Genomic DNA, 13,191 nt, shown 5'->3' on the forward strand with positions numbered 1-13,191 from the left:
TTTAGTTAATAGGCAATAGACAATAGGTGCAGGAGGAGGCCATTCGGCCCTTCGAGCCAGCACCGCCATTCAATGTGATCATGGCTGATCATTCTCAATCAGCACCCCGTTCCTGCCTTCTCCCCATACCCCCTGACTCCGCTATCCTTAAGAGCTCTATCCAGCTCTCTCTTGAATGCATCCAGAGAATTGGCCTCCACTGCCTTCTGAGGCAGAGAATTCCACAGATTTACAACTCTCTGACTGAAAAAGTTTTTCCTCATATCATATCATATCATATCATATATATACAGCCGGAAACATCATCTCAGTTCTAAATGGCCTACCTCTTATTCTTAAACTGTGGCCCCTTGTTCTGGACTCCCCCAACATTGGGAACATGTTTCCTGCCTCTAACGTGCCCAACCCCTTAATAATCTTATACGTTTCGATAAGATCTCCTCTCATCCTTCTAAATTCCAGTGTATACAAGCCTAGTCGCTCCAGTCTTTCAACATATGACAGTCCCGCCATTCCGGGAATTAACCTAGCAAACCTACGCTGCACGCCCTCAATAGCAAGAATATCCTTCCTCAAATTCCAGGCTTCTAAAGAGAACGGCAGCATTCCTCACCTTTTTTGAGCCAGCAAATCCTTCAGATTCAGTGAAGAAGTATGCAAAAGGCATCAGGAACACCAGAGAGATGTTGGAGAAGAGGAAAACAAGGTTCCACAAGCCTGGAGAAAGGAGAGAGAGAGATGGGAACATTACATTCTCCGTCAGTCCACCTGTTGGGATCGGACGGAACAATCAAGGGTTTAAACACACAAATTATTTCTTGATAGACCGTCAAGCTGGTCCTTTAATCTGGAAAAAAAACGTATGAAGTAAATGATTTGTCTCTCTCCTTGGATGCTTGCAACAGTGTTGAAGTGATGGGCCTTCACATGTGCCATTGGCAGTCCTGCAATTGGCACCTTGAATTGCAGCCAGGATTTGGGGCACTCCAACAATGAAAAGGAGGGCAACAAATATTGTACCGGATAAAGTTGTTCTAATTCTCCATGTAAGGAAAATATCCAAGTCTAAATTGGTAGGGCACAGGACATGAAAACACAACCACTTTCCTCAAAGCAAGACACTTGCTTGTGCATTACCCAACATCAGCAGTAGGTGGCAACGTTGACTCACTTTTCAGGATGAGTCTAGAATGTCACACCAGCAGATTGCAGGCTCAAAAGGGTGTTAACAATGTTAAAAACTGGATTAATAAATCAAATTGTAGTCAAGATCAATAATATGTAGGTGGAAACAGAGCAGGTGAAAGTTAAATGAGGTAAGACACAAAATGCTGGAGTAACTCAGCGGGACTGGCAGGGGAGAAGGAATGGGTAACGTTTTGGGTTGAGACCCGTCTTCAGACTGAATCGAGGTAAATGAGGTGATATTAGCAAGTGAGAAACAGAATTTGCTTCCGATTTCTTTCCTCTCCCCCCCAACATCATCTATCAGGGCGGCACGGTGGCGCAGCGGTAGAGTTGCTGCCTTACAGCGAATGCAGCGCCGGAGACTCAGGTTCGATCCTGACTATGGGCGCCGACTGTACGGAGTTTGTACGTTCTCCCAGTGACCTGCATGGGTTTTCTCCGAGATCTTCAGTTTCCCCCTATACTCCATAGACATACAGGTATGTAGGTTAATTGACTGGGTAATATGTAAAAATTGTCCCTAGTGTGTGTAGGATAGTGTTAACGTGCGGGGATCGCTGGGCGGCGCGGACTCGGTGGGCCGAAGGGCCTGTTTCCGCGCTGTATCTCTAAATCTAAAAATCTATCAGTCTGAAGAAGGGTCTTGACGCGAAACGTCACCCATTCCTTCTCTCCCGAGATGCTGCCTGACCCGCTGAGTTACTCCAGCATTTTGTGTCTACATTCGATTTTAACCAGCATCTGCAGTTTTTTTCCCAATCATCTATCGCCCCCTCATTTTGTGTAGCCTATTTTTCCTGTGGCAACGGGCCCAAGAAGTGGAAGATTTTGAGGCGTGACACACAGGCATAGACAGTGGGGACCTCGGCTCCATTTCCCTTCTCGAACCAACTGCCCCAGTTTCAAAAACAATCAACAAGCCCCACATGGGACAGGTCTCGTCGGTTATTCTACTTCTGTTCAAGGACACATCCTGTTTAGACTTGGTGTTCAGTATTCTTGTTTTTAAGAGCACAATGGCCATGACTTTGAGAGAAAGATATGATTTATAAAATGAGTACACTTTCCCTCATATCTTGCTTTTTAAAGACCTCTACACATTTCCAGGGTATTTATTCACAAAATGCTGGAGTAACTCAGCAGGTCAGGTAGCATCTCAGGAGAGAAGGAATGGGTGACGTTTCGGGTCGAGACCCTTCTTCAGACTGATAGATGATATTAGGGGGGGGAGAGGGAGAAGAAATGATCACTTATTTCATTTGCTGCCCATAAAGAAATCGGAAGCAAATTCTGTTTCTCACTTGCTAATATCACCTCATTTACCTCGATTCAGTCTGAAGACGGGTCTCGACCCGAAACGTTACCCATTCCAGCATTTTGTGTCTTACCTCATTTAACTTTCACCGCCCTACACATTTCCACATCGCATTGCAGTGACACTTAAACCATCGCTCCACAGACAAGAAGGGTCACAACCTGAAACGTCACCCATCCTTTTTCTCCAGAGATGCTGCTTGACACGCTGAGTTACCCCAGCATTTTGTGTCTAACCACACAGACAACTGTTGGGGTGCTCTGCTTTTCTCTCCGTGACCACGAAGCAAGCCGGAGGCAAAAGGTGACAAGCTGGCAAAGGCTGGAATTTGAGCCCAGATTGGGCGGTGCAGTGGGACAGCTAGTAGAGCCACTGCATCACCGCTCCAGAGACCCGGGTTCGATCCTGACAACGGGTGCTGTCTGCGTGTGGAGTTTGCACATGGTCCCCGTGATTGCGTGGGTTTCCTCCGGGTGCTCCGGTTTCCTCCCACATCCCAGAGACGTGGGGGTTTGTGGGTTAATTGGCGCTCTGTAAATTGCCCTCTAGGGAGCGGATGAGAAAGTGGGACAACGTAGAACTTGTGTAAACGGGTGATCAATGGTCGGTGCGGACTCGGTGGGCCGAAGGGCCTGTTTCCATGTTGTTTCAATTAAGCAATTCAAGGTGAAATGCTGCACATTTCCCTTCAGAAAGCAGGTTCTTCCTACATGTGCACGCCTGTCACAGCTAATCTTGTAAACAAAACAATGGAGCTTTGTTAATCCTGTCTACCCGAGAGGCAGAGACAATGAATACTCACCATGAAGAAGTGAACCGTTCAACCACTGCATGTAATAGTTTTCCGGCAATGAAAGTAGGATCTCATTGCTGATGATGGAAAATGGCAGGAGGAAGACAGCACCAGCAGACACGGCCAGGGTGAACGTGCACATCCAAAGCCTAGTCAAACAAAACAGTGCTGTTAGTCAACCTGTGTTGCACCATTGTCTTTGCCCTATTAAACACATTCTCTCTTCCCTTGGCCATTTCAGCTGAAGCTCACTTCCTTCTCTAAAGGTGCTGCTTTTTGTTCACACGCACATACAAATATATATACATATGTGTATATATACATAAATATTATATACACAAAAATCAGTGTGTATATATATATATATATATATATATATATACACACACACACACACATATATAAACTTAAATATATATAACAATGTAATAAACGAGAACAAAAAATAGTAAATAATCAATTTATTTGTCACATACACATAAATGTTCAGTGAAATGAAAGATTACCCACAGTCCAAAAATAAGACCAATAAAAATACACTTAAATGTATATATGTATATGTATATGTATGTATGTGTGTATATATATATATATATATATATATATATATATATATATATATATATATATAGTATAAGACAATAACTGCAGATGCTGGTACAAATCGAAGGTATTTATTCACAAAATGCTGGAGTAACTCAGCAGGTCAGGCAGCATCTCGGGAGAGAAGGAATGGGTGACGTTTTGGGTCGAGACCCTTCTTCAGTCTGAAGAAGGGTCTCGACCAGAAACGTCACCCATTCCTTCTCTCCTGAGATGCTGCCTGACCTGCTGAGTTACTCCAGCATTTTGTATGTGTATGTATATATATATATATATATATATATATATATATATATATATATGTATTTATTTATTTTTTTAATATTTTTTTGTTCTCGTTTATTATATTGTCTACAGTGCACTATGTTTACATATTCGGTTGTGCTGCTGCAAGTAAGAATTTCAGTCTTCTTTCTGGGACATGTGTCAATAAAACACTCTTGACTCATTCCCGAGGCATTGCTGTGTGTACATCCTCCACGTTCTGCTGTGTTACACAAATATATATCGGAAACTAAATGCAGAAGGAATCCACTGAACGGTACAGCACTGGATCAGGCCCTTCGGCCCACAATGTCCATGCCGAATAGGACGCCAAGATAAACTAACCTCATCCGCCTACATCGGACCTATATCTCTCCATTCCCAGCATATCCGTGTGCCTATCCAAAAGCCTCTTAAATGCCACTATCCTATCTGCCTCTACCACCACCCCAGCAATGTGTCCCAGGCACCCAGCTGTGAAGGAAAACGTGCCCTGCACATCTACTGTAAACACTCCCCCTTAAAGCTATGCCCTCTAGTGCAGGACAGTTCCACCCTGGGGAAAAGGGTTGCGACTGTCTACCTTATCTTTGCCTCTCATCATTTTATACACTTCTATCAGGTTCTGGAGAAAACTGAGCTTATCACTCCTCTCCTTGGAGCCAATGCCCTCTAATCCAGGCAACATTCTGACAAACCTCTTCTCCAAAGCAAAAAGAAAATGTTTGAGTCCTGAACCTGTCACACAGATTACGGGAGAATAAAATGTGGAGCCAGTTATATGCGTTTGCTCAGAGCAGTTATTTCGGAGGCATCTTCCCAGGGAAACACACGCATTCATATTTCTGCAAACTCTGCATGCCAACGAGATAAAAATTTGATTTCTCAGCACTTTAAACAATAGAGATAATCCTCAGAACACCCCAGTAACATTTTAAGCTTTAAACAGGACGCCCCATTCGCGTGCCTGCTCAGTTTTAAGTGCTGCAAGTTTTGTTTTATATTACAATGGTGTTGTAACCTCCCCCACTCTTCCTCCTTTCTTCTTCTTCTTCTTCCTCTTCCTCCTTCCTCCCCCCCCCCGCACCGCACCCCACCCACAGAAATATGCTGACACAAGAAACCACAAATACTGGAATCTCAAGCAAAAAACACAACACAGTGACGGAGGAACCCAGCAGATCAGGCGGCATTTGCGAAGGGAAATAGACGGAAGCCGTTTCGGGCCGGAATCCTTCTTCAGACTGAAAAATAAATGATGTGCAAGGAGGAACTGCAGATGCTGGTTTGTGCCAGTCCATCAGAAGGGTCTCGACCCTATATGTCAACCATTCCTTTTCTCCAGAGATGCTGCCTGGCCCGTTGATAAAGAAATAACACGTCCTTCGTTTGAAGAGATTAGTCAGGACAGATATTGGGTTTCAGATTCATGGTAGTTTATTGTCATACACATCAGGGTGCAATGAAATTCCTTGTTCACATGAAGCTCGCAGATTAAGCAGTATAAATGTAGTCATGAAAAAGACAATAAGGACAAGGACAAATCAGCAGAACAGTGCAAGCTTCGCAGTGCATTTGACAGATTGCAGCATCATCCACTGTGGGGCATGAAGATGGCAAATCTCAGTCATTTTCTAGGGCGGCACAATGGCGCAGCAGTAGAGTTGCTGCCTTACCACACCAGACACCCAGGTTCAATCCTGACCACGGGCGCTGTCTGTACGGAGCTTGCACGTTCTCTGTGTGGGTTTTCTCCGGGTGCTCCGGTTTCCTCCCACACTCCAAAGACGTGCAGGTTTGTCGGCTAATTGGCTTTGGTGAAATTGCAAATTGTCCCTCGTGCGTGTGGGATAGTGTCAGTGTGCGGAGATCGCTGGTCAGCTCGGACTCAGTGGGCCGAAGGGCCTGTTTCCACGCTGTATCTCTAAACTAAACAAAGAGGCACTTTGTGATAGTAAATCTGAATAGATGCAACTCCTTTTCTTTTGCTGCCTGTGAAGAAGGATCCCTTGACAATGTGTTTCTTGTTTGTCGAGTCATCAGGTCCCACAGGGCTTTCTGCGTGGCAGATGTGGAGTGTGTCCCTGTACCAAGCTCAAAGAAAAATATCACCCAGGCTAGTCACCAAGACGTTGCACTTGAACTTTAAAGAGTCCTTCCTTTCAAACAGAACCCAGTATTTACACAGCACTGACAGACAGACTGCTACATAAATATCTACTCATAAAGTGACTTATAAAGTAACCTACAAAACGAGCATCAGCCACATCACAAAATTACATAAACGACAGCACAACAGGGAGGATGTTGCTCAAAGACTCTGCGCGATCTGGCACTCCCATTGCACCTCCAGGGCTTTGCTTCAACGCATTCACGTCCTGACTATTGCCAGGCACAAGAACACCGCAACATCCAAAACCCACGAGCTTGCAAAAGCACAACTGCACTGCAAACGCAATTCACTTTCGGAGGCTTTCAGGGGACAGGAAAGGCTTTAATTCACCCCTCGCTCTGCAGGAGGGTGAACCGGGGTAATGCCTCCAGCACCTTCAAGGTGGGCTGCAGGAGGCGCCCCCAGGACACAAAGATGGCCGGGCGAAGGGAGGAGAGGGACGTCGATTTGCGGAAACCACTCCAGTACGTCGATTGCGTGGGCCAGACTTTGGACTCCGAATAATGGCGCAAATAATGCCGGCGCCTGCACGTGCAATACAGGCGAAACGAATGTTACCGTGCAGCTGCATGTGTGGGGCAAATAAAGTACCACTGCAAGGGACTCGAGCATTCTACATTTCCCAGGCAAGGAACAAGCTCCATCCGAGATGCCCTGGGCCAGCAGCTTTTGCTAGTTAAAAGGACAGGAGGTGCAGAGAATCACCACCACACACAGGTTCCCCAGGTCACACACCACGCTGATCTGAAACGCTTAATTTGTTCATTATCACCGAGTCTAAGTGTTGGAATTCCTTCCCCAACAATTCATCAGTTCATAAGTGATAAGGGGCAGAATTAGGCCATTCAGCCCATCAAGTCTACTCCGCCATTCAGTCACGGCTGATCTAGCTCTCCCTCCTGACCCCATTCTCCTGCCTTCTCCCCACAACCCCCGACACCCGCACTAATCAAACAGCACCGTGGGAGGAGCCACAGTGGACTGCAATGATTTAAGGCTCATCATTGCCTTGTCAAGAGGAATTCAGGATGGGCAATAAACATTGACCAGTTACACCCAGGTCCTGTGAATTAATAAAAAATGCCGCAGTGAGACGAGGTCAGATTTCCTGGATTATAAATTACACGGAATAGAAAGTTGGAGCAGGAGTCGGCCACTTTGGCACCACCATTCAAGATGAGCCCAGCTTTCTGAATTACTGGTCTCCTAACAGAATGACTGTACCCTCATGGAGGTGAGCAAACATTTACTGCACCTAAAACATGCACAGGACAAAAAGATGGCCGGGTAACCAGATACGTTTTTGAATTAATTTTCACAGGTATGTACGTGGCTGTACAAAGGGCATGTCTGACATATCAGATATGTCACCAATATCACAGTAATCACTGGGCAGTAGCAAAGTCCAACTGACATGGGATTTTGGACCTCATCCAATGGATGGTTCTAAGTTTCCAAGCCGAGTCATTACTATAGATTGTGGTTTGACGTTGTGCCCATATTTCCCCAACTCCCATTAGTAAAATGTAATGGCAGATTAACAACAGCAACGGCAGATAACAACAGCAATGATCGAGGCAAAAATGAGTTGGGGATTGAATTCAAACGATGGCACTTACGTGATACGATTGACTGTAGCATCCTCGATATTGTCTAGAGAGAAAATAATACAGTAATGTGAGAAGACTTGAAATTAGTGCTTTATTCTCAAATTAAAATGGAAGCACACCGCGTGACATACTATGCAAGGTAGTATAAGAAAATAACTGCAAATGCTGGTACAAATCGAAGGTATTTATTCACAAAATGCTGGAGTAACTCAGCAGGTCAGGCAGCATCTCAGGAGAGAAAGAATTGGTGACGTTTTGGGTCGAGACCTTTCTTCAGACTGATGTCAGGGGGGCGGGACAAATCAAAGGTATTTATTCACAAAATGCTGGAGTAACTCAGCAGGTCAGGCAGCATCTCAGGAGAGGCTGGGGGGCAGAGTTACTCCAACATTTTGTGAAGATAGAGGGAGATCTGGGAAGGAGGAGGGGAAGTAAACCACGAGGCAGAAGATGGAGGCGCAGGCAAGTCCCAAGAAAGCAGACGTGGCTGTGGTAGCGCGGCTGGGTCAAAATGTGGTCCTCCTCCTTCCCAGATCTCCCTCTATCTTCCTGTCTCCATCTAGATCCTTCCTTTGTCCCACCCCCCTGACATCAGTCTGAAGAAGGGTCTCGACCCGAAACGTCACCCATTCCTTCTCTCCCGAGATGCTGCCTGACCTGCTGAGTAACTCCAGCATTTTGTGAATAAATACTATGCAAGGTTTGATCAGACCAAGGACAAGTCTGCTTCAGGTCACATCACCACTTAATCAACATTTTTGGCCAAGTAGATCTCGTCATTCGGCAAGGTAGGATATAGTTTAAGGCCAAAGTCAAGGACTTTAACCCTTGATGACACTCCTCACACAACCCGGACTTTGCACACCTCACAGTGAATCAAGTATTTCTTGCCTTGAACCTTCAGAACAAAGACTCAAGTAGGAAAAGGCCATCTGATGTAGAAAGCAAACACACACACAATCAGACACAAGCAGACATTGGAGTGCAATGGGGAAAGGTTTCACTGAGAGGGAAATTTATCCCACAGGTCAAGATTTAAGCAGCATCTCTTAACAGCTCCGACTTCGATTAAGAATCACCTTCATTAGGACCAGCAACCCTTTTCCTACTTTGAAAGCAAGCTCGTTAGTTTAATGTTTATAGGCTATTGTCAGACATAGAAATGCATTCCACATTCTCCTGTAACGCAAAGTTCAACAGCAGATCATTTCAATTGTGGTCCTATAGTAAGCACGACAGTGGAAAATGTGCCAATACTTTAGCGCGTTAATAGAAGAACATCGCGTCCAGAAAGCACAGGAAAAGGTTAAGCCATCTGACGTCAATGGTTGGCCAACAATGGAAGAACGTGTTTAGTGACAGGCAGTACAGGCACCACCAGGTGCTGTACAAAACAGAACAACCGAAATAAGAGTTAAAAAGAGACGGTAAAAATAGCCCCTCCAGCTGTTGGCATTAATCTTGGCACAGACAATTCATTATCACGCATTCTCTTAGCATGCTGAACCTTGGCACGATTTGGAATTGGAAGATGCAGGCCACATTAGCTCTCTCGGCTGCACATGTCTGTAAAGATCAGCTGAACCTCCGGTTAGATCTCTTGTTCGGGCAGAACTAGTTTGCATCAGTCACAGATGCAGCAGGGGGTGGGGGGCAATGAAGATTTGCGGATGGTCCCTTATGCCAGAAGGGGGGGGAAGCTGAAATAAACATCCAAAAGGTGAGGCTTTTGAGATACAGCGCGGACCACAGGCCCTTCGGCCCACCGCGTCCGAGTTGACCAGTGATCCCCCTTCACGACCACCATCTTACACACATTTTTTACAATTTTACCAAAGCCAATTAACCGACAAACCTGTACGTCTTTGGAGTGTGGGAGGAACCCAGAGCACCCAGACAGTGATTATACAAAGCAGTTATTACACAAAATAGAAAATGCCAGACCTTGGGACAGAGATCTGAGCAGCACGGTGGCGCAGCGGTAGAGTTGCTGCCTCACAATGCCAGAGACCCGGGTTCCATCCTGACTACGGGTGCTGTCCGTATGGAGTTTGTACGTTCTTCGTGACGTTTGTGGGTTTTCTCCGGGTGCTCCAGTTTCCTCCCACACTCCAAAGACGTACATGTTTGCAGGTTAACTGGCTCCTGTAAAACTGGCCCTACTGTGTAGGATAGAGCTAGTGTACGGGAATCGTAGGTCAGCGCAGACTCGGTGGGCCGAAGGGCCCGTTTCCACGCTGTATCTCTAAACTAAGTTAAGTGTTCAAGAGACTGCAGATGTTTTAATCTTAAGCATACAAAATAAAGCGCTGGAAGAACCCAGTGGGTCAGGCAGCATCTGTGGGAGTGAATGAACAGATGACGTTTCAGGTCAGGATCCTTCTTCAGACCGATTCAATTAAGTGTTGAGATAATACCAAAGCAAACAGAATGTTTTTTGATTTGTCCTTTAAAATTCGAACCCGGGTCTCCGGAGCTGAGCGTCAGTGGCTCTACTAGCTCCATCTCCGAAAATGGAGGCATACACACACACAAACACACACAAAAAGCCCCTTAAAATACAATACTAGTCAACAACTATCAGCCAGAGGTTTACACTGTTAAATTTTAGTACTGATTGTCCCAGCTGTACAGATACAAATCAAAAAGTAATGATTAAACAGAACACTCTGTTTAAACACGAGATTCAACCAGCATGATTGAAGCAAGACTGGAGCGACTAGGCTTGTATACACTGGAATTTAGAAGGATGAGAGGGGATCTTATCGAAACGTATACGATTATTAAGGGGTTGGACACGTTAGAGGCAGGAAACATGTTCCCAATGTTGGGGGAGTCCAGAACCAGGGGCCACAGTTTAAGAATAAGGGGTAGGCCATTTAGAACTGAGATGAGGAAAAACTTTTTCAGTCAGAGAGTTGTGAATCTGTGGAATTCTCTGCCTCAGAAGGCAGTGGAGGCCAATTCTCTGAATGCATTCAAGAGAGAGCTAGATAGAGCTCTTAAGGATAGCGGAGTCAGGGGATACGGGGAGAAGGCAGGAATGGGGTACTGATTGAGAATGATCAGCCATGATCACATTGAATGGCGGTGCTGGCTCGAAGGGCCGAATGGCCTCCTCCTGCACCTATTGTCTATGATAAAGCCACGGTATTAGCGGTGAATAACGAGGTCCCAACGATTAAATTGATATTTCTATTAAACCTGTCTGCAATTCAAGTTGCTGACACGACAGATCATAGTATTCTGAATTTCAGACTGACAAGTACTGATTGTATTTATATCCCTCTACCCCTCCACACACACAAGGGCACAAGCTTTGTCAACAATCAGAGCCCCAGGGAGGTTGCGAGCAGCACCCCATCACTTGCCTTAACCTCTCACACAGCTGGCAGGCAATAAACCAAAGTGGCCTATTAATAGTTACAGAAAAATAAACTGCTGGGTTCATCTTCCATCGAAGCAACACACAGCATTAAGTAAAAACAGCACGATCATCTGATGGAGTTAGCAACTCTATACTGGAAACAGACAGACAAAAAAATACTTGCGCACAAACAAACAGTTCAATTTTCGCCTCATACGTCAATTTATCTGCAGCCATTAACACACCGTTCTCGTCACGCAACTGTTCCCTTTACGAGCAATCTCAAACTTCCATTTTATGTTCAATCCAGAGGCACCTGATCAGATTCCTTTTGAAAGACCAGAGACCATCGCCACTGCCACTGCTTCTTATTATTAGTCACATTCTCAAATAGTTATTAGATGTTTCAATAGACAATAGGTGCAGGAGTAGGCCATTCGGCCCTTCGAGCCAGCACCGCCATTCAATGTGATCATGGCTGATCATTCTCAATCAGTACCCCGTTCCTGCCTTCTCCCCATACCGCCTGACTCCGCTGTCCTTAAGAGCTCTATCTAGCTCTCGAATGCATTCAGAGAATTGGCCTCCACTGCCTTCTGAGGCAGAGAATTCCACAGATTCACAACTCTCTGACTGAAAAAGTTTTTCCTCATCTCAGTTCTAAATGTCAAGCACAATTTCTCTATGTTGCAGCCTAACCTGTAGTTGTGTGTCTTGTTGCTTTTTTGTTGTTGTATGGCTGTATGGTAATTCGAATTTCACTGCACCTTAATTGGTACATGTGACAATAAACTGACCTTGAAACCTTGACCTTGAAACCTTGACCTTGAAACCTTGACCTTGAACATCACTACCATTTTTGTATCCTGCTACCAGATCTCATTTATGTTGGATCATCGGGGCGACATGGTGGCACAGGAGCAGAGTTGTTGCCTTACAGTGCTAGAGACCCGGGTTCGATCCTGCCTACCTTCTCTCAGTGACCTGCGTGGGTTTGCTCCCAGACTCCAAAGACGTACAAGTTTGTAGGTTAATTGGCTTGTCGTAAATGTAAATAGAAATTGTCCCTAGTGTGTGTAGGATAGTGTTAATGTGCAGGGATTGTTGGTCGGTGCAGACTCAGTGGGCCGAAGGGCCTGTTTCTGAACCGTATCTCCAAACTAAACTAATCCGAAGAGGCAGCAATAACAGCAGACAGTAAGCAAACTGGTCTGTTATTCAATGGTACTTTGTTGTCATGTGTACCCAAGTACAGCAAAATACTTTTCAAGCACACAATTCAATGACAATCCTGCTATTCCCCATGTGTAGGAACAAATTGCAGATGCTAGTTTAAATCGAAGGGAGACACAAAATGCTGGACACAGTCTGAAGAAGGGCCTCCACTCGAAACTTCACCCATTCCATCTCTCCAGAGATGCTGCCTGTCCCGCTGAGTTACTCCAGCATTTTGTGTCTGCCTGCTATTCCCCATTATGTCTTTCCCATCTTTCTTAACAGGTGGCATTTCCAAATTGTTGGGATCATTCCAGAAGAGGGAATTTTGGACGATTATCACGCAACTATCCAAAACCTATTTTCCTGGCTTTTCACCCCCCTTTAGCACTCGAGAGCTCTTCATTCGTGACTCAGTTCTCAGTCACTCGCTCTCCACTCTCATTAAACCCTTCACAAAATAAGCAAAACTTTCCTCAAAGTAAATATAGAGAAATCAAAAATTCTCTAAAATTCCTTTCCCTGACCACTGCTTAAAACTGAACCAGACTGTTTGCAACTTCACTGCCAGACATGACCTAGAGATAAGCTTTGCACACAAGTCCAGATCAACACCAAGACCATCTGTCTCCATCTCCCAGTCATTGCCCAAATCCTCCCTCC

General features: G+C 45.2%; 1 protein-coding gene across 2 annotated transcripts in view; it reads right to left on the minus strand.

Annotated features, from left to right (window-relative positions):
• The window catches only part of lmbr1l (limb development membrane protein 1-like), a 66,163-nt gene that overhangs the window by 32,840 nt on the left and 20,132 nt on the right, over positions 1 to 13,191 (minus strand). For both annotated transcript variants that reach the window (XM_078431546.1, XM_078431545.1), the window contains exons 3-5: positions 7,956 to 7,989; positions 3,306 to 3,445; positions 614 to 717 (exon numbers count right to left, since the gene is read on the minus strand). In XM_078431546.1, the coding sequence (XP_078287672.1) occupies positions 614 to 717; positions 3,306 to 3,445; positions 7,956 to 7,989 (278 nt within the window). The remainder of the gene's footprint in view (positions 1 to 613; positions 718 to 3,305; positions 3,446 to 7,955; positions 7,990 to 13,191) is intronic.

This window comes from Rhinoraja longicauda, chromosome 42 (genome assembly GCF_053455715.1).
Source record: "Rhinoraja longicauda isolate Sanriku21f chromosome 42, sRhiLon1.1, whole genome shotgun sequence".
NCBI lineage: Eukaryota > Metazoa > Chordata > Chondrichthyes > Rajiformes > Arhynchobatidae > Rhinoraja > Rhinoraja longicauda.